The sequence below is a fragment of the Pristis pectinata genome, chromosome 18 (genome assembly GCF_009764475.1).
Source record: "Pristis pectinata isolate sPriPec2 chromosome 18, sPriPec2.1.pri, whole genome shotgun sequence".
NCBI classification, from domain to species: domain Eukaryota; kingdom Metazoa; phylum Chordata; class Chondrichthyes; order Rhinopristiformes; family Pristidae; genus Pristis; species Pristis pectinata.
The window spans coordinates 21,569,605-21,597,352 of NC_067422.1; the positions used below are offsets into that span (position 1 = coordinate 21,569,605).

General features: G+C 40.2%; 1 protein-coding gene across 1 annotated transcript in view; it reads right to left on the reverse strand.

The window, feature by feature from the left end:
• Positions 1-27,748, reverse strand: part of ntn1a (netrin 1a) — a 159,271-nt gene that overhangs the window by 30,205 nt on the left and 101,318 nt on the right. Inside the window, exons 4-6 of the mRNA XM_052032819.1 lie at positions 25,854-26,003; positions 23,757-23,810; positions 2,243-2,317 (exon numbers count right to left, since the gene is read on the reverse strand). Of these exons, the coding sequence (XP_051888779.1) occupies positions 2,243-2,317; positions 23,757-23,810; positions 25,854-26,003 (279 nt within the window). The remainder of the gene's footprint in view (positions 1-2,242; positions 2,318-23,756; positions 23,811-25,853; positions 26,004-27,748) is intronic.

The following is a 27,748-nucleotide window of genomic DNA, read 5'->3' on the forward strand; positions in this document are numbered from 1 at the left end:
CAGGTTCAGGCTAAGTAAAGATAAATTTGGGATTTGTATCAGGAAAATTGCGATCCGAAAAAGTGATTCATATCTGGAATAGGCTTCCACGATGAGTAGCAGAGGTGAAAACCCTGGAATCTATTTAGGATCCATTCAATCAAAAAGGATATACTTTAGGATCTTTCCGGATGGATGAGTTAAGATAGGGTATATGCCCTTAATCATCCATAGCTGTTTTGTGATTGAGGAACATTTGTAACCAGGGTGATGAGATAATGAGGGATGGATATGTAAACTGATATTACTCCTTTTTGGATAGATGGACAGATCATTAGAGGAAAAATCACAACATGTAAGAATTACATTTACTAATGGGGAATGAAATGAGATTGGATTGTGAGTAAATTCTGGCTAGGATCTTTGAGTCCTCGTTGTCCACGGGGATGGTACCGGAGGATTGGAGGGTGGCGAATGTTGTCCCCTCATTCAAAAAAGGTAGTAGGGATAGTCCAGGGAATTACAGACCAGTGAGCCTTACAGCTGTAGTGGGTAAGCTGCTAGAAAGGATTCTAAGAGATAGGATCTATGATCATTTAGAGAATCATGGACTGATTAGGGACAGCCAGCATGGCTTTGTGAAGGGAAGATCTTGCCTCACTAGCCTGATAGGGTTCTTTGAGGAGGTGACCAGGAAGATTGATGAGGGTAGTGCAGTAGATATGGTCCACATGGATTTTAGTAAGGCGTTTGACAAGGTTCCGCATGGTAGGCTTTTTCAGAAGGTCAGAGGCCAAGGGATCCAGGGAGACTTGGCCATGTGGATTCAGAATTGGCTTGCCTGTAGAAAGCAGAGGGAGTGCATTCGGATTGGAGGGCTGTGACTAGTGGTGTCCCACAGGGATCGGTTCTGGGACCTCTACTTTTTGTGATATTTATTCATGACTTAGATGAGGGGGTGGAAGGGTGGGTTAGCAAGTTTGCAGATGACACAAAGATCAGTGGTGTTGTGGATAGTGTGGAGGGCTGTCGAAGCTTGCAGAGGGATATTGATAGGATGAAGAGCTGGGCTGACAAGTGGCAGATGGAGTTCAATCCGGAGAAGTGTGAGGTGGTACACTTTGGAAGGACAAACTCCAAGGTGGAGTACAAGGTAAATGGCAGGATTCTGGGCAGTGTAGAGGAGCAGAGGGATCTGGGGGTTCATATACACAGATCACTGAAAGTTGCCACACAGGTGGATAGGGTAGTAAAGAAAGCTTATGGGATGTTAGCTTCATAAATCGTGGGATCAAGTTTAAGAGCCGTGAAGTAATGATGCGGCTTTACAAAACTCTGGTTAGACCACACTTAGAGTACTGTGTCCAGTTCTGGTCACCTCATTATAGGAAGGATGTGGAGGTATTGGAAAGGGTGCAGAGGAGATTTACCAGGACGCTGCCTGGATTAGAGAGTATGGATTATGAGGAGAGACCAAAGGAGCTAGGGCTTTACTCATTGGAGAGAAGGAGGATGAGGGGAGACGTGATAGACGTATACAAAATATTGAGAGGAATAGATAGTGGACAGCCAGCACCTCTTTCCCAGGGCACCAATGCTCAATACAAGAGGGCATGGCTTTAAGATAATGGGTGGGAAGTTCAAGGGAGGCGTCAGAGGGAGGTTTTTCACCCAGAGAGTAGTTGGTGCATGGAATGCGCTGCCTGGGGTGGTAGGTGGAGGCTGATACGTTGGTCAAGTTCAAGAGATTGTTAGGTAAGCATATGTTGGAATTTAAGATAGAGGGATATGTGGGAGGAAGGGGTTAGATAGTCTTAGGAGTGGTTTGAAGGGCGGCACAACATGGTGGGCCGAAGGGCTTGTATTGTTCTATGGTTCTATGGTTAAATGGATCTAATATTTAGATTTGTGAATGGGTAAAGTATTGATCTCCATTTAGGATTCAACCTTGCTAAGAGGTGTGATTATATAACTCTTGCGAACTTTCTTCAAGGCCAGTTAATTCTCCTCCCTTTCTTGATATTTTCACAACAGAATAAGTGTATCATCCTGAGGTTACTGTAGTTAAAAACATTATTTCCAATGGATCTGACACACACATAAGATAAATAACTGACTTTATTCACTTTTGTTAACACAATTCACACAATGGATGACACATCAAAAAGGAGAAAGACAAATCTGCTGCTGTGAGCCCTCTGGTTAACATAGAAGGAAAATTATGATTTTTAATAAATAGAACTGTTGTAAATAACCTACTCACCATAATCTTTCTTGCAGTACTTTTTCATATTTATTTTCAGTTTTCCCTTGGAAGCCTTGCAGTATGAGTCACAGTCTGTTGTGGGATGGAGAAGTACAAACACACACATCAGACTACAAAAAGACATGGTAAAAACAGCATTGCTCAGAATAGCTGAGCCCTTACGGAATCCATCTGCTGCTGCCAATTGTGTTGTCTAATAGGTCTTATAGAGCATTCATAACGCCTTAATTTCTATAGAAAAAGTCACACAAAGAGCTCTGTCTGGTAAATACTTTGCTGTCTGCAGGCAGTCTTTGCCTTGTTTGAGATCTTCAAGCCTCCCCTATTTACACCACCCAAGACTCATTTAAGCTATAGATTCCCCTCCTGTCAAAGTGGCACTGGCCCCTGATTAAGGCCCGTGGATACCTCATTGTCACCTCTACCCAGGCTTGTGTCGAACTTTGCTTTCAGCCTATAGAGATTCTATCCACAGGTCAATCCAAAACAATAGAAGGTCAAGCAGGAAATGAGGAACCCATGGGGCATTAGCAATGCTTTTGGTGTCCTCTCAAGATAGGTGGACAAATAAATGTTCCACAAAGCACTTTTTAATTTATACTGAGCCTGTTGTTTCTGCCGACCTTGTTGCTGCCTTCCTTTCCTTAGTCTCAATGATAAGGTATGTTTGATATATTACTTAAGATACCCACAAGGGATAACATTTCAAGTAAACTTTATTGTTGGGATTGGATCCAGAAACTCTCAGGATAGCTAAAATTGGGTCATCCTTTTTGATGATCCTTCCAATGCTCTGTATTTTAAATGCGTAGAGAAAAATTCCACTTCTTTTCTCAGCTCTTTATTCCAGGGGAAAAAATTCACTGTGTTTTTTCTACTGCACCCCATTACTTTCCAGGGATTTTCACCATGAGTCCAGCAAACTCCACCATGAGTCCAGCAAAATGAGGCGGCACGGTAGCGTAGTGGTTAGCACAACGCTATTACAGCGCCAGCGATCGGGGTTCAATTCCCGTTGCTGCCTGTAAGGAGTTTGTATGTTCTCCCATGTCTGCGTGGGTTTCCTCCAGGTGCTCCGGTTTCCTCCCACATTCCAAAAGATGGACGGGTAGGTTGATTTCGGTTTAAAATGGGCAGCGCGGACTCGTTGGGCCAGAAGGGCCTGTTACCACGCTGTAAATAAAATTTTTTTAAAAATTTAATTTAAAATTTAAAAATTTAAAAGTCATGGTAGCGGAACCTCCCATTATCCCATTGCTGTCATATAGTTAACATGATCCCAGTTATTATACCCCCTCCCAAGATCAGGTAGCTCTGGACAAGATCAAGAATCAATCTTGGGACCTTCTAATCTCCACTGTTCAGTTACACACTGACATACCAACACCACTAACAGGAGCCTCATCATTGTGTTTAACTTTCTATAGGCTCCTTATTCTATGCAGTCTTACAAAATATCTTGACTTCTATTAGACTGATCTATTTTTAAGATTGTCTCTGCAACATAATCATTTTGTACACATGCACACAAACATATGCATATACACACACACACATGCACATGCAGACACTAATACAATCACATCTTTGGCTTTCAGTTGGTTAACTTGACCTAAATGTAGCAGGGAAGGCATCAGTCACTTTATTGAAAAGCAGCCAACCAACAATTTTCCTGCTTGAACTAACTTAAAAGTAGACAAATGAAATTCAAACAATTTAAAGAAAGAAAACGAGCACAGTGCTTTCATCAGCACGGGAGACTATATTCCACTTGGAAAAGATTGGTTTAGCCTCAACCATTTTACAACAATGGAAAATTCTTCTTAAGAAACAGATGCCACACTAAAAGCTTAAAATTAACCAGCATTTTATAATCAATATTTCATCAAAGAAATTTAAAAACTCACTTTTTTCCCCTCAAACTTAAATTCATTAGAAAGCCATATACACTTCACTTACATCATCAACCAATGCGTTGTTATAACTTTTTTGGCGCTTTATATGGGCTAGAATATGAACAAACTTCATTGTTTTGCTCTTAGCTCAGCCAGGGCTTTATTTTCTTTTATGTTTTGAGTGAAAGAGGTTGCCCCAGCAACAGGGGAAAAAAAGAAAAATGCAAAAACATTGCAAGTAATACAGAACCAGCCTCGAACCTGGCTAAAAGTCTGATCTAAATGGAAGTGAAGTCTGTGCTAGCTCCTCTGTGTTTACGATTAAGTCTTTTTCTTAAAAAAAAAGCTCTGAGATTTCCCTGGTTCTTGCTGCTCAATCAAAAATTACATTTAACAGACGCAGAGATGGGGCCAGTGCAGGCTGGAGCTCGAGCATAAACCTCTATCTGTGGACAATAGAGCGCAAATGAGTGCACAGTAGCAGCGTTTTCTTCTTGTTCAACAAGATTGATTGAGAAACAAATTGCTGCAAATAAAGCATGTAATTAGATTAAAGCCCTCGCCCAAGTTACCAGGACTGAAACCAAATGGTTGGCATTTGAGTAGGCAAGGCCCAATTTGCATTTTTTTGTCCTCTGCTTTTTTTGCAGACAGTGTGAAGCAACTTCTGGAACATTCTGCAGAAGCTGATGATGGAAAGAAATGCAATCCCCGATGTAAATCTTCAGGGAATCAGATTAAGAAACAGTGTGATAACTTTAAATTCAAACTCTGTTGATTAAATGTTAGACATCCTGTGGTGGTGCAGTTATGAAGTGAAAGTATAAACACTAGCCCCTTTTTTTCCAGGAAGTTCCTTGTGAATAATAGTACAGCTGCAAAGAATAGAGGGTCGCATGCCATCATTCATGACAGATAACAATGTCTGTTTTGTCCTGAACAAATGACTTCAAATCTTATATATAGCTGAATTATTTAACTACCCTCATAACTCTATGTGCTGTTCCCCAGAGGGGGTGCCAAAGACTTCAAGACATTTATCAGGCCCAACTTCTCACACCTGTTACACAGCTGCTGTGCATTCCTCTCTAGGTGGTTTGTACCCATTCAGAAACACAGGCTGTTTAGAGAGGTTTTTATTTTTGGCGGTACCTGATGACTGGGCTGCAGAATGTTAACCACATAAGATTTCAGCAGACACTATTATTACCACAGATTGAGTTTAAATTTTATAGCCATTTTGTACACCCTTATCTTTAGGCCCGGTGATTTGGTGTCACTAGGCTACTGGGAAATTAATTTTTTTTGATTAAGTTATAATGCTTAGATCGTATCTCATACACATTTTGCTTCTTGGCAATATCTGATGAATGCATGGCATTAATTTCCACATAATGCTGACAACACCCTGTTCACCCCTACTTCCTTTGATTCTAAGTTTTCTCTAAATTGACCGACCCAATAATAGATAGGCAGAAATTTTACCGCAATTAAATTTTGGCAAGATCAAAGCCATTGTCTTCAGATCTTGTTAGAAACTCCATTCTCCAGCCACCAACTCTCCTTGGTAAATGTCTGTGTATCATTGAGACTGTTTGCAACCTCGGAGCTGCAGATGATGTCAAGATAAACTTTGGGCTACATAACCACACCATAAGCTACTTCCACCTCTTGACAATGACTGATTACATCCATGCCTCAACTCATCTGCTGCTGAAACTTTCTTCCATTCCTTTATTACCTCTAGATTTGACTACTCCTGTGCATTCCTGACTGGTGTCCTTTGTTTTATCCTCTGCAAATTTGTGGTTATCCACAACTCTGCTGCCTGTACCATCTCGTACCATCCAGTTCATCATCACATACATTGCTGACCTATTTAGACTCTAGTTAAACAAATCCTTTATTTTGGAATTATCACTCTTGTTTTCAGCTTTCAGTGTCCTAGTCCCTTCCTGTCTCTGCTATTTCTTCTGCCTTATAACCTCTCGTGCTTGCTGTGCTTGTGCCAAATCTGACCTCTTGACTGTTCCCAACTTTGGTTGCTTCATCACCACAAGCTTCCCTTCATCTGGCTGGGTCCTGAGCTTTACATTTCCCTTCCTAAAACTACTTATCCGCTGCTCTTTCCTTGTTTAGGATGCACCTTAAAACCCATATTTGACCAAGCTTTTGTTTTCTCCACTAATAAATTCCATGTGAATTTGTGTTTAAATTTTGTTTCGCTGTGAAGTGCCTTGGGACATCTCTTGTGTGGTTCTATATAAATGTAAGGTATTTTCATTGTAGCAGATTGTGTCATGCAAGTACAGAAATACAAGATTTTCTGATAGGGCACAGTACTTGAGCATATCTCTTGCACCATGATGTGTTGTTTTTCGCAGAAACTATGCCCCGGATGGAAGATACAATGTATTAAACAGACACTCAACCCTTACAAATGCTCCTTTCCTACCCTCATATTATTTGCATTCAGGTTCATAAAGGCATTGATAAAGTTAAAGCAATAGAGAATTTTTCTGTAAGGAAGGTAAAACCCCAGAGACAATGTTATTATGAGTAACCAATAATGAGGTTCAGGAAGATGTTGTTGTGCATGTTTGGTCATCCAACCACAGATAGGGAGGAATAACATTGTGCATTGCAGTGCATACATGTCTTGTCCTCTGTTGTTTCCTGTACTACCTGGCCTCAGTCTTATCAAATGCTTCCTCAAATTCATTCACCCCGAGGGAATGCAAGATAACTGCAGACCTTTAACAAATTAATGTAGCCTTTTCACTTTGCTAGTGTTACATTGGGTATCACTAACGTTCCTTGCCCCAGCTTTCTGCAGCTTTGAGGGCTTGTTGACAGCAGAAAATTCATGCACACTGTACATGCAGTGTTGATTTTCCAATGGGTAATTTGAGGCCAAAAAATGATACCACGTTGGCAGTATGAATCACAGAGAGAGCCGATTTCCTTTGGTGCATCTCCAATCCCTCAGCACAAGAATATTGCCTGCTTGTAACCATGTGGCAGGCATTTTGCACCATTATCACTACTTCCCCTTTAATAGCAAGCTTGGAGATCTTTAAGAGATGGTTTCTTGTGCCAGGTCTTTTCCTCCATGGCCAAATGCACTATTAGCTCAGCTCCCTTGGCAAGCTAATCAGGTGCCAATGATCTATTAAAAGCAAGGAGAAGGACTTTATTCTGAAATCTGCCCTGTTCATTTTCAATGCAAATCAACTCTATGCTGGGGTAGTTCAACCTCTATTTCCCCATCATAAGAAACTCAGGAGTATGGTGTGAATTCAGAGTCCAAGCCTGAATTGTAGCCCAATGGAAGGGCTTGGGAGAAGGTAAATCCTTGGCAGTGATAAAGCAGGATTTAACAAAACATTTTGGTCCATTCAAAATACAAAAGCAAAATATCAAAATCTACTGCTAAAACACATCTGCATCTGAATTCATAAAAAATATGGAGTTGAGACAAGTTTTCTTTTGCTCTATTGACGATAAGCAATTTTAATGGTTTGGATCTGGTCCCAGGATGAAGAGACTTGATTAAGTTGTGTCATATTTAACCTAATAGCTCATCTGAAGTCAATAGACTCATTGTTGATAAAAATGGAAACCAGACTCTTTGTGCTCTCTACTTTAAGGACACAAGAGCAACTGGATCATGTTTATTCCTGGTTTTAAATGCAAACTAATGCAATGTAACACACCTCATTCCAACCACCAAAACTACAAAAGAAACCCAAAACAGGACTATTACAGTGATCAGGTCAATTCCAATTGATGAGAATGCAAACTCACACCTGACTGTCAATCTCCAACCATACCTCCTGGGACAATCAAAGCAAGAATCACAGAAATAATCCTTTTGTTAATTTGAAAAAAGCTGGGACATTCCTCTCCACCTCCCATTTTGTTACCACATGGCACCAGGTGACTGAAGTAGCTTTACTGAGAACTTAAATCTTACCCTCTAGAACTGAAATGTGCTCTTTTCTGAGGAATTTGTTAAGTTCCTCTTCAAAGGACTGAAACAACTCCTTACCCAGCACATAGTTCAGTAAACTGTTCCAGAGGGTGATGACTTTCCACAAAAATAACTCTTTCCTGGCATTTAACCTAAATGTTTGCCCAAAGTTTTTGTATGCATACTCCCCAGTCCAATCACTTCATCACTTTAATAACCTCAATTATATTGCCCTAAGTCTAAGTTCTTCCAAAGTAAATAACCCCAAATCTTAAAGCTTGTCATCACAACCAAGTGCGAAAAGGATAGATTGCATCCTGATCGCCCTCCCCTGCAATTTCTCCAATATCCCAAATCTCCTTCAATTTGAGGAACCAGAATTTGTCTGAAAGGACAAGAGCAGTGTTCAGACCAAATTTAGTATCGGTACACGATAGCTCAAGCGATATAATCTAAAACTTAATGTGTTTTCCTAAAATTTTACACTGCTTCTGCACCTTTAATTACACTTATAAATTGTTGATCATTTAACCCAAACCAAGAATATTTTAAGACCCCAAATGCATTTGACAACATTTAAAGCAGAAATAAACCCAGTCCCCTAATTTCTCTATAGAGATCTACAAAATGTAAATTTGATCGTCTGACCCTTCTATGCATTCCTGTATCGTTAGCAAATTTAAGCACCGTATGTTATTGCAAGGTAGGGAATCAACATTTCTAGGAAGGAAGAGGTGAGAAAATTAGCATTAAAATTTACAAATTCTGATAAGGGATGAGTGCCTACAAATTCATCTCCATTCAGTAGCGCTAACCTTGCTGTGTAGAAGAATTGGTATCTTGTATCCTGATCGCTTGGCGATGAATTTAGAGTCATAGAAATTTTCAGCACGGAAACAGGCCCTTCGGCCCAGCTGGTCCATGCTGACCAAGATGTCCCATCCATGCTAGTCCCATTTGCCAGTGTTTGTCCATAACCTCCTAAACCTTTCCAATCTATGTATCTGTCCAACTGTCTTTTAAAAGTAGTTATTGTACCTGCCTGAACTACTTGCTCCTGTAGCTCATTCCACATAGATACCACGCTTTGTGTAAAAATGTTGCCCCTCCAGATCCTATTAAATATTTCCCCTCTCACCTTAAACCTATGCCCTCTAAATTCTTCATACCCCAACCCTGCATTCACCCTATCTATGCCCCTCATGATTTTATCACCTCTATAAAATCACCCCTCAGTCTCCTACACTGTAAGGAATCTCTACAACAATACTTGCTTTTTATTATTTGTACATTGTAAACTGAGAAAAGTGAAAAGGAGAATAAGACAAACAAAGAGAGAGTAAAGTAAGATAATGGCAATTAACATAAAAGAAAATGTAAAAGTCTACGAAAGTCATGTAAACACTAAGTGCGGGGGGTGGGACCAATTGGAGAAAAAGAGGCTGATCTATACATAAATATGTATCTGGTATGAGTATTTGTATCAGTCTTTACCAAAGAAGAGAAGGATATAAACTTGCTAGAATTGGAGACCGTAGAAATAATGGATGGGGTAAAAAATAATATTAAGGAGAAACGAGAAGGGCTGACTATGCTTAAAGTAAGCAAGCCAGCTAGTGCATATGGGATTCAACTTTGGTTGCTGAGGGAGGGAAGTGGCAAAACATTTGAGATAATCTTTCATTTCTGATGATAACTTCCTCAACTATCTGCTCCATAACTGACATCTCTGATCCAAAATGCTGAAATCCTATTACATCCTTGGGAGTTCTCCCAATTCTGGTATTCCTTTTTAAGCAACAGTTAGCTCTCAGGGCAGAGTTCTATGGGTGGCAGGCTGGTGCTGACTATGCATGACTTGGCCAAGTCAGACTGGAACATGGCTGTGATTTCCTCTCTGTGGTTAAGCTCTCACTTTACTCAAAGTACAGTCTCTCAGCTATTCTTCATTCTATGGGAATCACTGCCCACTCATCCTTTTCCATTTGTCTTACCTTACTAGTCAATCTCTTGAGCACCCATGTTGTCAGGTTTCCCCCAGTTCCAATTCAGTCATTATACCTCCATAAATAATTTATCTTCTCATTTTTGCTTGGTGATCTGTCATCTATCCTTTTCTATTCATTCTGCTGTCTCTTGGGCTCTGTAAGCACAGAACCATGTGCTATACCTGTACAGACAATGTGCAATTCCAAACCTTCAACACCAACATCTACTTGAAGACAACTCATGAACTTTCAGACTGAGTGTTCAAAACTACGGTACATTAATGAGAAGTTGCGTGGGTAGCACATTGTTTTTAAGGTGGTCAACCTGCAGCTTGAGGAGAGGGAATCAGAGAGGGAATGGTGACCACTAGGTAGAGGAAGGTAGGCAGCAGGTAGTCAAGAAATCTCAGAGTGCAACTTACTCCAGTATTCTTTTCCTTTGTTGGAAAACGGTGGGGATGAATGGTTCTCTGGGAGCGCACAGCATTGTGTGTGGCTCAGCTGCACAAAGTGGGGGGAAGCAAAAATCCAACGGCATTAGTGGTAGGGAATTTGACAGTGAGGGGAACTGATGGGTGCTTCTGAGGCTTTGACGCGAATTCATGATTGTGTGTTGCCTTCCTAGTGGTAGGGTCAAAGATTCATTCTAAAGGGGGAGGGTAAACAGCTAGAGGTTGTTTTTCACTTTGGTACTAATGGCATTGGTATAAAGAGCGATGGGGTCCTGAACATGAATTTAGGGAGCTAGATTGCAGATTAAAGGATAGGGCCCCTCCGGTTATAATCTCTGGATTATTTCCAGTGTCAAGGGCTAGCTTGGAAAAGAATAGGAAAATGGGTCAAATGAATGCATCTGACCAGAATAGGTTTAGACATTCTTTTGGGATGGGTGGAGGTTGGGCTTGGGGAGGTGATTTCTAGTGCTGCTGGGAAGTGTTTAAACTAATTTGGCAGAGGAAATGGGCAGGGTGGAAGTATAGGAGTAGGTGAGTAACAGCTAAATGTAAAAAGAAAACTAAACCAGCCCAGTAGGCAGAGTATACATAGACTTGCTAAGGCACGTGGGAGGAATACAAGTTTGGATTGCATCTATTTTATTGCGAGGACTCTGATTAGTGAGACAGATGAACTGAGGGCAAAGAGGATATGATAATGTTGCTATTATGGAGATGTGGATTAAAAATAAAAAGTAGGGTGGATAAATACTTTGCTGCCTCCGAACAGTCAGTATGAGATAGAGAAGCAGATATATAAGCAAAGCACAGAGATGTGTAAAAATAATAGGGTACTAGTAGTAGGGCCTAGAAGGGCTGGAATTTTTAAAGTGCATCCAGTAGAGCTTTTTGAGCCAGTACCCATATGGTCCCACAAGAGAAGGGTGGTATCTTTGGGAATGCAGCTGGGCAAGTGGCAGGACTATCACTGGGACAGCATTTCTGAAACAGTAACCATAACTAAATTTTGAGGTTGTTATGGAAAAGGAGGAGGGTGGACCAGAAGTTAAGGTCCTGAATTGGGGGAAGGTTGATATCAATGGGATTATGTAGGAGCTGGAAAATGTCAGCTGGGAGCAGCTACTTGCAGATACGTCTACATCCAACCAGTGGAAGTCGTTAAAAAAATGAAGTTTTAAGTGTTCAGGCCAACGTGTTCTTGAAAGTGTGAAAGGCAAAGCCAAAAAGTACAAGGAACCCTGGATGTCAAGGGATATTGAAGGTTGGGTAAAGGAAAAGTTAGTTTATGGCAGGTTTAGATAACTGAAAAGAGGAGAGGCCCTACAGGAATATAAAAAGTGTAGCAGAATACTTATAACAAGTAATTAGGTTGAAGAGAGCACAAAATAGCACTGGTGGGACAATCCCAAACCATTTCATAAGACTATTAAGGGCAGAATGGTAACTAGCGAAAGAGTAGGGCCCCTTAGAGACCAAAGTGGCAATCTGTGCATGGAGCTAGAGTATGTAGGTGAGATCTTAAATGAATTCTTTTCACCTATGTTCACTGTGGAGAAGGACAATATAGTTGGAAAATTCAGGGAGGAGGACAATGGAATTCTAGCACAAATTACTATTGAAAATGAGAAGATATTGGATGTCTTAGTGAGCTCAAAGGTGGATAAAATGACAAAGGGGTTTTGACCTGAAGCATTAACTCTATTTCTCTCTCCTCCTGCTGAGTGTTTCCAGTATTTCCCATTTTTATTTCACTGGGATATTGGTTGAGCTGGAGTGTTTTGGCTGTGAGGGGAGACTGGATGGGCTGAGTTTGTTTTCCTTGGAGCAGATAAAGCTGAAGGGAGACCTTATTGAGGTGTATTCCCTTAGAAGAGCTGTCAATAACCAGGGGGCATAGTTTTAAGGATTTGGAGACTTAGAGGGGATTTGAGGAAGAATATTTTCACCCAGACGGCTATCTGGAATTGGTGGTTGGTGGAGGTGGGTACTCTGAAGATGTATTTAGATGAGCATTTGAAATGCCAGAGGCTAGAAAGTAATAGGCCAAGTGGTGGAAAGTAGATTAGAATATATAGGTGATTGATAGCCTGTAAGATCACAGTGGGTTTAAGTACCTGTTTGCATACTATGTGACTCTATAAAATTCATTCAGATAACCATTGACAAAATATAAGTTTCACTTTATTTACTCCAATACCATTAATTTGTTGGCTGCCCACTCAGCATGCAACTTCCTCGTGACCCTGAGCTGATGGTCTTCTTCCACATCTGGTCTATATCCAATGTTCCTACGTCTTCAGTCAATTGCTGCCCATATTCCTAAATGCCACCCACCACTGTTGAAATCCTTTTCTAAGTTTTTATTAATTTGGGAATCAATTTTTCAAATTTCGCATTTGTCACTAAGCCGAATTACGTTGTTCACAAAATCGAACTAATCTAGAAGCGGGTCCAACACAACTATCCTATCCTTTTCACATTATTGGATCTATTGATTAATTTTTTTTAAATGGCCTCACTCCATGTATTTGAGTGATTTCTTTCAGCAGTATCTCCTAAGCTGGACACAGACATAGTTTGTTTGGTAGCTCAAGCCTATTACTGCTCCACAATTCGGATTCTGGAGTATCACTCTAGTTTTACCATTAAAGTTCAAGTTTTTAATTACCATGACACCATTTTGTGAATTCTTCCTTAACATGTCTCCATTTCTTTATCATTCCCAGTTTCTTCAAAATCCCAGAAAGCAATCTCTTCAGTTACACATTGGTTCCTATCCCCCCTCATTCAAACCCTCCTTCAGGCTTGGCAGCCAGCACACCACCTATACGGCACTCTGAGTTGTTCCTTTCTATGAAGATGAATGATATGAATATCTGTTGCTGTTGAATAAATGTAACTAACTGTGCATTTTAAAACTCACAAAGGTGAAGACATTGAAAGAATAAATTTCACTTCTGGTAATGCTGGTGGAAAGTTATGTTGAAGGAGAAATGTAACGTAAATCCTACTATTTTATAAAATTGGCAAATAGAATGCGAGAGTGATGATGAAATCCTAATTTCATAATATATGCCTTTTGAATGTAATAGTCATGAAAAATTATATTTGCATTCCATGAAGTCTTACATTTAAATCTGAGCAATTGCTGGGTATTGTGGACATTGTGTTAGGAGCAAGTACTTGGAATTGCATCTGATTAGCTAAATTCTAGTTGAAAGCCAGATCCATGGCAACTGATTTGAAAATACTTCCTTTAGAAAGCTTAGTTTTTTTTAATTGAATGTGGCACAGCATGGGACTAAATTAGAGAGGAAAGAAAATAATGGGTAATTTGGCTTTTGGATTCGTCTTGTAATTGGCTCTATGTTCCAATGTATCAGTTCACACCTAAAATCTCAAGATGTCAGCAGTATATTTCAGGCCTAGGCCCTGGGGATGAATGAGTTCCCCGGATCAGTAAGTTGCTTGCCTATTCACCTCCAAGGGTTTCTCTAACATGCTTTGCCATAAGATTGGAGTTCTATTCTAAATTTACTGCATGTTGAAACAAGAAAGCTTCTGTTTATTGTTCTCTACATTGTTCTTTATTTTGGGTTCTTTCTTCCATGGCCCCAAGCCTTGAATCTTTCAATGGCAGATAACTATGGAACGCAATCCAATTCCTGACCACCTCATTCTTTACCCGGTATTTCTTCTTAAATCCCAGCCCTCCACTTAGGGCATTTATCATGTTCTTCATTTGTTGAGACAATGCCCAGTCTATGTGCATGCAATGTGCCACATAAAAATAGCAAGGGGTTAAAATGGGAACCATACTATTATCCTCTTCAAGTATCAGCAATTGTAACAAAAACACACATCCTAAGTGCAGGCTGGTAGAGTGGATCAGAAAATATCACTCTGTAAAAATAACATGACACCAACCTCATCACTGCCCTTCCCATCATTTGTGAAAACAATTGAAGACTTCAGCTGGCTCTCAGAGCAGTGAACCTGTCCAGAAAGGAGAGCATTGATCTTCCCAAAGCAATCTGAAACTAATGAGAAACTATGCACAGAGGTGGGTTTTAAATAGCATAGAGTAAGCACCAGCCATATGGAACTTCAGAAAATGTAAGCCTTGGATCTAGTGAAAATGAAAGGTCAAGGTGGTGTTGCATGCTGTCCACAAAACATGATTAATAGAAGTAAAAAGAGATAGATTTGCAAATGGTTCATTGGTTTAGGCATAACCATTGGTCAGGATACTCCTATCCAGGATCGACTAGGATGAGTTCTGCTACACCTCCTCCTGCCCTTCTACAACCACATTGTCCAGTCTTCATTAGTGTGGAGAACTGTGTGAGATACGGAACATATTTATCAGCAACAATCAGTTAATATTGTATGTGCTGGCCAGAATCATGGTGCCACATCTGTCTGTCCAAACTCATGTTTGTAATTCAAGATTACTGTAGTTCTGGACTCCAGAAAATGAGTAAATCAGTGTCTGTATGGAGCTGATTGCTAGAGGTGGGGTTTCTGTTGTTTGGACAAGGGGATGGCTGCTAGAACAGTGTCTTTATACACTGGGATTGAGGAAATCAATTTTGTAGATATTAAAATAATTTACCAAATGAGTTTTAGAGTAACACCACTTTTCTGTAGGAAATTAGGAAAAATCCCAGGGTTTCTTCCATAGTCTTTCACACTACCAGTGATGTAAAGTGCACTTTATGTGTAGTTTAAGATGTGAAAAGTTTATGACATGGTTCTGGAATCCATATGAGTTGTATGCCTGCATTCAGTTTTTTGAGATACAAGTTTTTTTTCTGAAATTGTTTTGTCTTCTTAAGACTGTTGACCTAATCTTTGTTCTGGTTTTCTACATGGACGTGTACGTGATGTTGCAGAATTCTATGAATATGTGACCAATACTTCTTTGTAGTAACATCTAGTTCTATTTTGGGGTCTATCTTCAGTCAGCCAAAACAAGGGCCTCAGCTATAGGAGTTGTAGACTGAAAAAACGATAACTGAATGTTCCTTTAGGGCTGTACCCTTTCTGCAACCTAATTACAGAAAATTGTTTCTTTCTCTGATCTATGCCTGTTAAACTTTTAAATGTTTTTGGATGAGTACTTGGTGTGTTATGGACAAGAACTAGGAGATTAATTTGAAAGAATGCTTTTTGTCCAGCATGGACCATGATGGGCTGAATGGCCTCCTACTGAGCTGTAAATTTCTATGATTTTGTTGCTATGGTTCTTTTGTTATCCCTGACTGAAGCCCTAATCTTCCTTAGGAAGTCCTTTAGAGTCAAGGCCGATCTGGTTCCACTCCAGTTCTGCAGGTTATATGATGACTAAGACTTTATGTGGAATCTGCAGACTCTGCCACAGATGGGGCAGATGGTGCTTAACAAGGTCAGTTTGGGAGAATAAGCATTCCCCTTGTTCTGTGTGACTAGCCAATGTGCTCCCACCATAGGGATTCAAGGTATTCATCGGCACTTCTTCATTTTGAATAATCACAATGCAAGGATTCCCATGAGTTGTTGAGCATGTTGCACTTCTTCAAGGAGACTTTAAGAATAACTGTTTTTCCTGTTCTCCTGGAAATCTCTTTCCGTGCTGGGGCTCAGGGTGGAGCACTTAGTTTGGGAGTCTGGTATTGGGCATGTCAATGATGTGACTGACTCCCTGAATTTGTTGAACAAAACCGAAGACTCAACGCTGGGGATGATGGCCTGGGAGAGGATACTGGCGTTGGTTCATTTATCCTGCCAAAGGCATCTGTGGTGATATTTTTCATTGCTTTGGGATATCTGCTGTAGGTTGTCCATGATTCTGAAGTGAACAAGAGGATGGAGGTCACTGCTATCTATTAGACCACGAGCTTGGTGCCAGGTCTGAGGTCTCATCCTCAAACCCTCTGTTAGCTGAAGTTATGTGGCGGTGAAGCTCATCATTAATTTCTGCCTCTGCTGCATAGAGGCTCCCGAGATATAGAAAGTGATATACATTTGCCAGGTTCTCATCTTAATTATCGGGGGCAATGTGTGGTGGAGCACCATCCATTTGTACACTTCACTGAAAGAGTCAGTGATGATCTCATATGCAAGCAGTGCCTGTATAGTGTAAAGACTGAGGCTGGGGAGATCCTAGTACTGGAGTGGAAATGGCAAAGGTGCAACAATTTCCTGTTTATCCCGTATATTAACTCTGTTCTAGCTGGAAGATTTTTGGGAGTGATGTGCAGCATTGCGACAAAGAAAACTATTGAGGTGATGACACAGACTTGCTTGACCAGAGGATTGGGTCTTTAGTGGGCCCATTGGTTAAGATCTTGGGTTCGCTTCCCATTGTGTTGCAAATGTAGAGTGGTAATGAATTTATGAGAGCAACGATAGGAGAGAAGGATTCTCCTTGATCCCTTTCTCAATGCCCCAAAGCAGTTTGGTGGCCTCAAGCAATCCAGTGTACAGAATCCACTCTTTGGGTGCAAGGAGAACAGGCTGCCCCACTTCAGTGATTTCCAGGATTCATTGGAAACGAGGATCATACTGAGTATAAGTGGTGATGTATAGAGAAGGGTGAAGGGGGAGGGAAGAAGTCCCTGCAAATACTAATAATATGTCTTTCTTCTAAATGGTTCTTTGAGTAGTCAGTGTCTGTTTCTAATGTTCAGTATCTGGTTGCAAAGTCTGCTGAGACTTGTATTACCCTCTGGATATTATGAGAAGGGACCGTGAGAATCATTCAGTGTTTCTACTGAGATTAGCTGTTTCATAACGTATGAATTCATCTAGTAATTACATAATAAATACAGCAGTGTTTTATATGGTGAGAGGTAATTTTCATTTACAGCAGCCTGTGCTTGAATGAAAGATATGAAATTGAACCTTCGTCCATGTTAACCCTTGCCTAACTTGTAGAAAACTATTGTGCACTATCATTAATATACAGTAAATGTTGATTAAGATTTTTGCCACACATCTATACGCTCTTTCCAGTTTGTATAATAAACCTACAAATTACTGGATTTTAGTACATGAAGCCTAAACACTTGTATGAATTAGATTGTTATTTTACCAAATAGGTAATGTCTCTGTTAGGATGATGATTAATATTACATGAACATGTTCATTTTCTAATATTGCCAAAAGCATTTTCTAAGATCTGGTGTTTTAAATTGAATAACTCTGAAGGAGGAATAATGTATAACTAATGGCATTAAGATCAGCTGACTCAATTTAGGCGGTTAATTTTTTCTTTGTTACTTTCAATAACAGAAGAAGATTTTATTTCACAGCACACTCATATTAGTAAAGAACCTTGACATAGAACAGTACAGCAGAGGAACAGGTCCTTCAGTCCACCATGTCTGTGCTGACCATGTTGTCAATCTAACTAATCTCATCTGCCTGCACTTGGTCTGTGTCCCTCTGTTCCCTGCCTGTTCATGTACCTGTCTAAATGCCTCGTAAACATTGCTGTCATATCTGGTTTCATCACCTTACCTGGAAGCATGTTCCAGGCATCTACTGCCCTCTGTATAAAAAAAAGACTCACCTTGCACATCTCCTTTAAACTTTCCCCCTCTCACTTTAAAACTATGCCCTCCAGTATTTGACATTTCCATCTTGGGAAAAAGAAGCTGACATTCCACCCTATCTAGGCCTCTCGTAATTTTATATACCTCAGTCAGGTTGTTGCTTATTCTCTGACGCTCCAGAGTAAACAATCCAAATTTGTGCAACCTCTCCTTATAGCCAATCCAGGCAACATCCTTGTGAACATAGAACGTTACAGCACAGTACAGGCCCTTTGGCCCACAATGTTGTGCCGAGATTTTATCCTGCTCTAACATCCATCTCACCCTTCCCTCCCACATAGCTCTCCATTTTTCTAATCATTCATGTGTCTATCTAAGAGTCTCTTAAATGTCCCTAATGTATCTGCCCCCAACCTCAGCCAGCAGAGCATTCCACACACCCACCACTCTCTGTGTAAAAAAAAACTTATACCTTCCTCCAAGCACCTTAAAATTATGCCCCCTCATGTTAGCAATTTTCGCCCTGGGAAAAAGTCTCCGACTAGCCACTCGAACTATGCCTCTTATCATCTTGTACACCTCTATCAAGTGACCTCTCATCCTCCTTCTCTCCAAAGAGAAAAGCCCTAGCTGGCTCAACCTATCCTCATGAGACATGCTCTCCAATCCAGGGCATGCACCCTCTCTAAAGCTTCCATATCTTTCCTATAATGAGGCGACCAGAACTGATCACAATACTCCAAGTGTGGTCTAACCAGAGTTCTATAGAGCTGCAACATTACTTCATGGCTCTTGAACTCAGTACCCCAACTAATGAAGGCCAACACACCATACGCCTTTTTAACAACCCTATCGATGGGCACGGAAACCTTGAGGGATCTATGGACGTGGATCCCAAGATCCCTCTGTTCCTCCACACTGCTGAGTCTTGCCATTAACCTTGTGTTCTGCCTTCAGATTCATCTTCCAAAATGTATCACTTCACACTTTTCTGGGTTGAACTCCATCTGCCACTTCTCAGCCCAGCTCTGCATCCTATCAATGTCCTGTTGTAATCTACGGCAACCTTCTACACTATCCAGAACACCACCAACCTTCATGTCATCTGCACACTTACTAACCCACCCTTCCACATCCTCATCCAAGTCATTTATAAAAATCACAAAGAGCAGGGGTCCCAGAACAGATCCCTGTGGAACACCACTGGTCACCGACGTCCAGGCAGAATACGTTCCATCTACCTTCTTTGGGTGAGCCAATTCTGAATCCACACAGCCAAGTTTCCCTGGATCCCATGCCTCCTGACTTTCTGAATGAGCCTTCCATGAGGAACCTTATCAAGCACCTTACAAAAATCCATGTACACCACATCTACTGCTCTACCTTCATCAATGTGCTTTGCTACATCGTCAAAGAATTCAGTCAGGCTTGTGAGGCATGACCTGCTCCTCACAAAACCATGCTGACTGTACCTAATCAGCCTATGCTTCTCCAAATGCCCATAAATCATATCTCTAAGAATCTTCTCCAGTAATTTGCCCACCACTGAAGTAAGACTCACTGGTCTATAATTCCCAGGGTTATCCCTACTCCCTTTTTTAAACAAAGGAACAACATTTGCCACCCTCCAATCATCTGGCACTACTCCTGTGACCAGTGAGGACACAAAGATCGTTGCCAAAGGTGCAGCAATCTCTTCCCTCGCTTCCCGTAGTAACCTTGTATATATCCCATCTGGCCCCAGTGACTTATCTATCCTAATGTTTTTCAAAAGTTCCAGCACATCCTCTTTGCTTATGCCGACATGCCCTAGCATATTAGTCTGTTGTATGCCATCCTCACAAATGCGAGGTCTCTCTCACTGGTGTATACTGAAGCAAAGTATTCATTAAGGACCTCTCCTACCTCTTACAACTCCAGACACATGTTTCCTCTGTTATCCCTGATCAGTCCTATCCTCACTCTAGTCATCCTCCTATTCTTCACACACATGTGGAACACCTTGGGGTTTTCCTTAATCCTACTTGCCAAAGCCTTCTCATGCCCCCTTCTAGCTCTCCTAAGTCCATTTTTAAGCTCCCTCCTGGCTACCTTGTAACTCTCCAGAGCCCTGTCTAATCCATGCTTTCCAAACCTTAGGTAAGCTTCTTTCTTGCTCTTGACAAGATATTCTAAGTCTCGTCAAACACAGTTCCTTCACTCTACCATTCTTCCCCTGCCTCTTGGAGGGGAAGGATGGTAAGCCTCTCACCTTCTCCAAAGCCTCCAGATCCTTCCTATAGTGTGGTGACCAGAACTGCACACAATGCCCCAAATGTGGCCTACCAAATTTCTTTTTTACAGTTGCAACATGACTTCCCAAATTTTATACTCAATGCCCCGACCAATGAAGGCAAGCATACCTTCTTTACTACCCTATCCATTTGTGTCGCCACTTTCAGGGAGCTATGGATTTGCACCCCTATATCCCTCTGTACATCAATGGTCCTAAGGGTCTGCCATTTACTGAATACTTTCCTCTTGCACATGACCTCCCGAAATGCATCACCTCACACTTGTCCGGATTAAGCTCCATCTGCCATTTCTGTGCTGAACTTTCCGACAGATCTGTAATCCTGCTGTTTCATTTGACAGCCTTTCCTCAGTATCCACAACTCCAAAAACTCTTATATTGCCTACAAACTTACAAATCAGATCACCTACATTTTCATCCAAATCATTAATATACATTACAAAAACAGAGGTTCTAGCACTGCTCCTTGAAGAACGTCACTTGTCACAGACCTCCCATCAGAGAAACTCCACTCCACCACTACTCTATGACCAAACCAATTTGTTTCCAACTTATCAACTCATCTTAGATCCCATGCAACTGAATCTTCTGACCAGCCTATCATGAGGGACTTGTCAAATGCCGTACTAAAGTCCATGTAGACAACATCCACTGCCCAACCCCCATGAATCACCTTCATCACCCCCTCAAAAAAACTCAGTCAAATTTGTGAGATGATACCTCTCCTACACAAAACCATGCTGACTGTCCCCAGTAAATCCATGCTTTTCCAAATGCGAATAAATCACATTCCGAAGAATCTACTGCAATAATTTCCCTGCCACTGATGTAAGACTGACCTATAATTTCTTGGCTTATCCCTGTTACCGTTCTTAAACAAAGGAACAACATTGGCGATTCTCCAGTCCTCTGGGATCTCAGCCATCTCTTCTCTTACCACTCTCAGTACCTTGGAATACATTCCATCAGGCCCTGGGGTCTTATCCACCTTAAAGTTTCTCAGGAGACCCAACATTGCATCCTTCTTAATATCAATGTGCCCTAGAATATCAACATACCCCTCCCTGAACTTACCATCATCCATGTCCTTCTCCTTGATGAATATCAGTGCGAAGTACTCATTAAGGACTTATGTAGCAACAAACAAGATGCTGGAGAAAATGTAGGTGGTTATTTATTTGTTGCTACAGATTCCATAGCTGCAGTCTCTTATATCTTCATTAAGGACCTCGACCACTTCCTCAGGCTCCACACAGAAATTCCATCCTCTGTCCTTGAGTGGACCTACCCTTTCCCTCCTTGCTCTTAATATATACATAAAATGCCTTGGGATTCTCCTTGATCCTACTTGCCAAGGACACGTCATGGTCCCTTTTAGCTGGCCTGATTCCGTGTTCAAGTCTTTCCTGCTTCCTTTATCTTCGTCGAGGGCCATGTCCAAATTCAGCTTGCTATATCTTACATATGCCTCCTTTTTCTTTTTGACTGAATTTACAATATCTCATGTACCTGAGGTACCTGAACCTTGCCATCCTTGTCTTTCATCCTCACAGGAACATGCTGGTCCTGAACTCTAACCAGCTGGCCTTGAAATGACTCCAACATGTCTGTGGATTTATCCCCAAATGGCCACACCCAATCTACTTTCCCTAGTTCCTGCCCAATACTGTTGTGTATGTGAAGTATTTTTGAGAGATTAAGAATGGTAATTGTCAAGAACAAAAGTAGTGAAAGAGGGAGAGAAAGTGAGTGCGAGTGAGCTTGTGAACTTCAAGGAGCATAACTGTTGTTGTATAGAAATCTCACTCAGCGCTTTTTGGAGGATTGATTTGCAACCTTGCAATTTCGACAGCATCTGCCTCTTCAGGATCTTCATTCTCAGGCTGAGTAGTTCAATGTCTGTGTCTAATGTTGAGTATCTGGTGAGGAGGAGTCCCCAGCAGAAGACAAATTGTGTCAATTTTTATTGTATGCTAGGAAGCCTTTTTCAGTGTTGAAATGGAAACCAATAACATCTAACACTTTGCTCAATATACTTTCAGCCTCTGAACAACTGAAGGCTGTAGCTACAGGCTTGTGCAACTAGTGTCTGCCCTTGTATTATTGAAATAGTGTTATTCATTAATATTATTTAGCAAATTTCAATAATGAACCACATAGTCTGTAAATTATTGCACTTTGCAAGGACATTGTCCAAAAAGGAATATTAAATCTGTGAAATAGATATTTTATCTTTTTTATTGTATTCATAGAAACAAAATGTGCTGGCATCTCCCACATTAATGGTTTCTGTTATCCAGCTGTAAGGTGGATTACATCATAACTGATTATGTTTTAGGGGCACTTATAATATTTTCCTTAAGCCTTCAATTAAGTGTTTTAATAAAAGCGGTAGATTCTTAGTAGTTGAGCTCAAAAAGAGAAACTTGTGCAACAGATATTGCACATTGGTACAAGGCATGGACATTTTTCTTTCATATAGATTAACAAAAAGCAGGCTCTATAACTAATATTCATTCTTTGCCTTTGCCAGTTCTTTCTACACCCTGCAGCACAACATTCAACACAGCAACATTCAGCCGCTCAAGCCTGCTTAGCCATTCAATTTGATTGTGGCTGATCTGTGGTGACTCATCTGCTTTCACCTTCCTCAGCTCCATATCCCTTGATAACCTTGCCAATGAAGACAAATGGATATCACTTTTGAAAGCACTAATTATCCCTGTATCCCCAGCATGAGTCACTCCTCTCTGTCACTGGACTCTATGCAGAGTCCAGTGGGGAAGCTTGATCCTCCTGGGATACAAATGGGCAATTTGCCTCTCCCATCCATCCCAAGAAAAAATACTGGTGAATTCAGACCTGGAAGAGGAATGCTGACCCCATTCATTTAAAAAAAAACATTTCCTGGCCCTGTGAATTAGATAGGAAGAGTACACAAGATCTGCTATTTACTTGTTTTTCAATATTTTTTAATTACTTCTTTGTGTTTAATATATTTTAATTGATTTTGGTTTTGGTATATCTTTTTCAATAACTTTATATTTTTAATATTATGCAATGCAATCTTCTTTAAAATGTTTCTGAATATCAGAGGCATATAAAATCTGTTTCAAAACCCCAATGGATTTGATAGAGGCTGTCTGTATATTTACGGGTGGGGTTCTAGCAATACACCAACTCAGACCTCTTTCTGTTGAGGTCTTGCCATACCTCACTGGGAAAGGGGCCTCAGCTAATTTGGCCTGCCAAGTCTTATCCAGGTACACGTGGGTGGACTGGGACACCAGCCCGACAATTCCGGGCAACAAGCCAAATCCAGCTCGATTTGGCCCCCATGTGCGCGAAGGATAATATGAATGGTCTTACCGGCAGATTCCTCTGTGCTGCTGGCAGCAGTGGTAGGTGGGACCACTGGAATTTCTGTGGGAAAGAAATACAGGCAACAGCAGTGAAACATTAGTATATTATTGACAGGAGCAATGAAAATGTAAATGTGAAAAGCATTTGTGTTGTCAATGAGCTTTTCCACAACTCTACACAGCATGTGGGCATTGTTAGGCTGAAATGCTTATTTACAGCACTTGTATTTGGTCTCCATTCATAGGAGTTTCTGCTGAATAACAACAAATTGGGAATATCATCTCCAACAAGACTTGATTCTTTCAAACCTACACCTTTCTGGCAGAAAGTCAGCATTGAGATTGGTCATGCATGAAAGATCACTGCTCATCAAAAGAGGTGAGATCAAACTCTTAAGATCCTTTTATTTCAGTTGAGTTCTTGTACACTTGAAGGCAAGTAGACAGCAAGGATGAAATATCAGCAATAGGGTCACACCTAAAGTCAGTAAGAGATCAGGTTCTGACTCTATCAGAGACACACAGTATACCAGAACAAACATAGAAATATTAGGCAATTGCATGATGTAATTCACCAAAGCAATAAAATGCGGATGTTTAAAAGGTGAGTGAAGAATCAAGTCTTATAGAAACAGGTGTCACATTATGCTTGCCATTGTCTGACCCTGTAAGCATTTATGCTTTTAAGCTAATCGAGATCAATCATAATTATTTTATCTATGCATATCTTGGCAGAAGTGCATTTCAGTTGATTTATATGCAATCATATTCCTGAACAAGGTACAGCTGATATGGTGTAAATGAATTTCTTGCAAGGTTTAGGACCTAAAACAATCCAGCTTAGCTAAAATTTATATCAAAATATAAAACCTTATCCATTTTATCTTGATGTAGGAGCACAGGGTCAAAATAGGAATTGTGCTTTCAGCTCTACAAAACACGGGTTAATTCACCGCAGGGAAAAGTAATGAAGATGTCCTTCAGCTGTCATAAAAGGAGTTGGTTTAGAGGCAGTGTGTTCATTCAGATTTTTGAGCATTTGAAGTCTTAACTAGCAATTCCATTACTTTTTAAGTTCAAGCACCCTTTTAGCTAAACTGCCTTATTTTTTTCTTGTCCATCATTTTGAAAGGAGTTATTTACGTGCGGTACAGTTCCGTGGGATAGACATGGGCCTGTGCATGGCCAAATTTTGAATGCAAGCCTGGATGGTGACTTTAATTAGTATCCATTAGGCAAAGGAAGATTTTGTCCCCAACAGTGATCCACACAACACCTTTCTTGGATGAACAATTGTTTTGGAATGTTGAGGTCAAACATATTGAGACTGAAGCTAGTACTCCCCTGATAACCTTCCCTCTCTGTGTGGCTCAGTATTGCACATCATGAAGTGCATTCAGTACTGAACAGTCAGGATGGGTTCTGCATGGGGAATTTCCTCATTTACTTGTAGGTTTGTGAAGTACCATAAAGTTGGAGATCTGTTTCCTGCCAACTGATTACACAACTAAAACAAAGGTGGTTGTAGCAAGTTCATAACTTTGACTATGATGCATTCCTACCACTAAATGTGACTAGATATTGAGTGAGGAGGGGATTGAAGAATAGAATATTTCTTTATTGACCACATTAATTGCTGGAATTGCAGTCAAACTTTTCTCCTCCTGACAGAAAATTTCCCCGAGATTTGTGGTTAATTTAGCAATAAGAGGCCATGAGAAAGCCAGCATTCCAAGGAGCATTCACACAGGATGCATATTTTTGAGGTCAGGAAAAAAATTGCATTGTCAGGGCAATGCAGCAGAAATCTACTACTATATTCCCAATTATTGCCGTATGCTAGAATTTGAGAGACAGTTGAACTAGTTGAGGTAATAGAAAGTCATTGTATAATAAGAACACTTCAGCTATTGGTTACTAAAGAATTCGTTATATTACTGTTCCTTCTAAGGAAGACCTTATATCTGTGAATTCTTCAGCAATGCAAGAATTGCTTATTTGGATCCAATCATTTCAAGCTCATTGTTAGACGTAATCAAATTTCATTTCAGACCATGCTATAAAACTACTTCTACTCAGAGGGACAGAAAGATTAGTCACGTACTTATGCAAGGGGCAATGGGAGATCGGCTTTGCTGATAACCTTTTGCACATCTGTTGCACGTGATGCCAGTCACACCATCTTTACAGGGACATTGACCTGTGGTTTGGTTACAGGTTTTGCCAGCAGCACCCACCGGATGGCAATCGCATGCTGTGAGGAACATACAACAATGGGTAAGGATAGGCAACATATACCAACAACAACAGAGCTTCAGAGTAAATAAAGATTCAAAACAGAGAGAATAAAGAACAGAGATTCACAGAGGTAGTGATGTAACTTCTGCAATTGCTGCTTGTGACCTTGGTTTTAAAATCATGCCAAATGCCCAATCTCCTCTTTCAGAGAACATTACTTGAATAGCTGTGAAATATTTAAACAGCAACAAGGTTTCTAAAAACATTGGCACAAACACAAGGTAATTAAAGTTACAAAGTGTCATTTAGACAATGATTAGTCGCCGTCCACATTCAAAGAAGTTCAAAGATCATTAAGAACATGGACAGTTACAACACATGTTTAAATAATTCTGAATAAATAAATGATCTTGATTAGATAGGGAAAGAAAATGTGGTACAATAGATCACAATGGAATAAAAACCTTTAAAGTATACGGGTCATGAAACCCACTGGCTATGAGTTGATACAAGTATTAAATGCTGTCCTTTTATCTTATTTTAGTAAAACTAGGCTATATCTTTTCATTTATAATTAGACTATACTTTAATTTTACCAATAGAACAAAGAAACCTGTAAAGAATAGGAATACCACTTGGAAATTATGTTATGTAGTATTATAACAGCATATCACTTTCCTCTGTCTGGCATTTAAATGCAAACATTAATCCATTTATTTCAAACAGCATAAAGCTTCTGTTAAATAGTGTACAGAGGAATTTGATGATGCTCTCCAAGTCTCTAGGCTCTTCAAGAATAAGAAATTCTTAATTTCAAAACAGTATTTGTCATTTAACCTAGAGCAATACTCAAAGGTTTCTGATATCAAGAAATGCATTTACTGCTATTCGATCATTGCTACATACATTCAGCTGTCGGTTAACATATGTAGTTTGCAATAAACAATGATCTAAGATGAGGTAGACAATATAAACTTTTTCATAGTAAAGCAACTTGACAGTCTTTGCACTGTAAACCTATATTTAATAGCAATATACGGTACAATTAAAATGTAGACAAAGACTTTGTAATATATGGGCTTTTCATTTAAATTATTTTCCATTTAAAATAATACTCATGAATGGGAGCTTTTGACATTAATCTATGCTTAAAGTTACTTAATGAGAACAGTTGAAATGATCAATTGTTATTTAATTACAACCTTGCAATAAAAATGATAAATGGGGGAGGCAATGTAATAAAAGGATTGTGGGAAAGGGAGCTCAGTGCAGTCAAGTCAATAGTGTTATTCTTCCTCCACTCTTTTCTGGTTGCTTGGAGAATTAGGATTTTGTACTGCAGTAGCATTTTGATTTGTAGTTGAAAGCTGAGTAAAATCGATAGTGCAAATGCTTTAGTCTGCCACTCTCATTGATCTTAACCTAAGAATGTGAAAACTTTCCTGCACATCATAATTAAAAATTATCACTGTGTTCTCTCCTTTTTCACTTTTGTCATGATTCGAGAGTGGTAAAAGGTTTAGTCCAGAGCATTTGGAAAACAGTGATAATGCTGACCACCAGAGTCCTAGACAGGAAGGATTTTGGATCCTTCACTGATTAGAGCTTTAATTTCCTCTGCCTTGCAATAGCGGAGGACGTGACTTCCATCCATTCATTAGCACTGGCATTAATTCGAGCTGTTCTTCCTTTATTTGAACACTGCAGGAGATATAAACATCCATGATTTTTAACTTGCTCTTTTAGAGCTGGAAAGCGAGG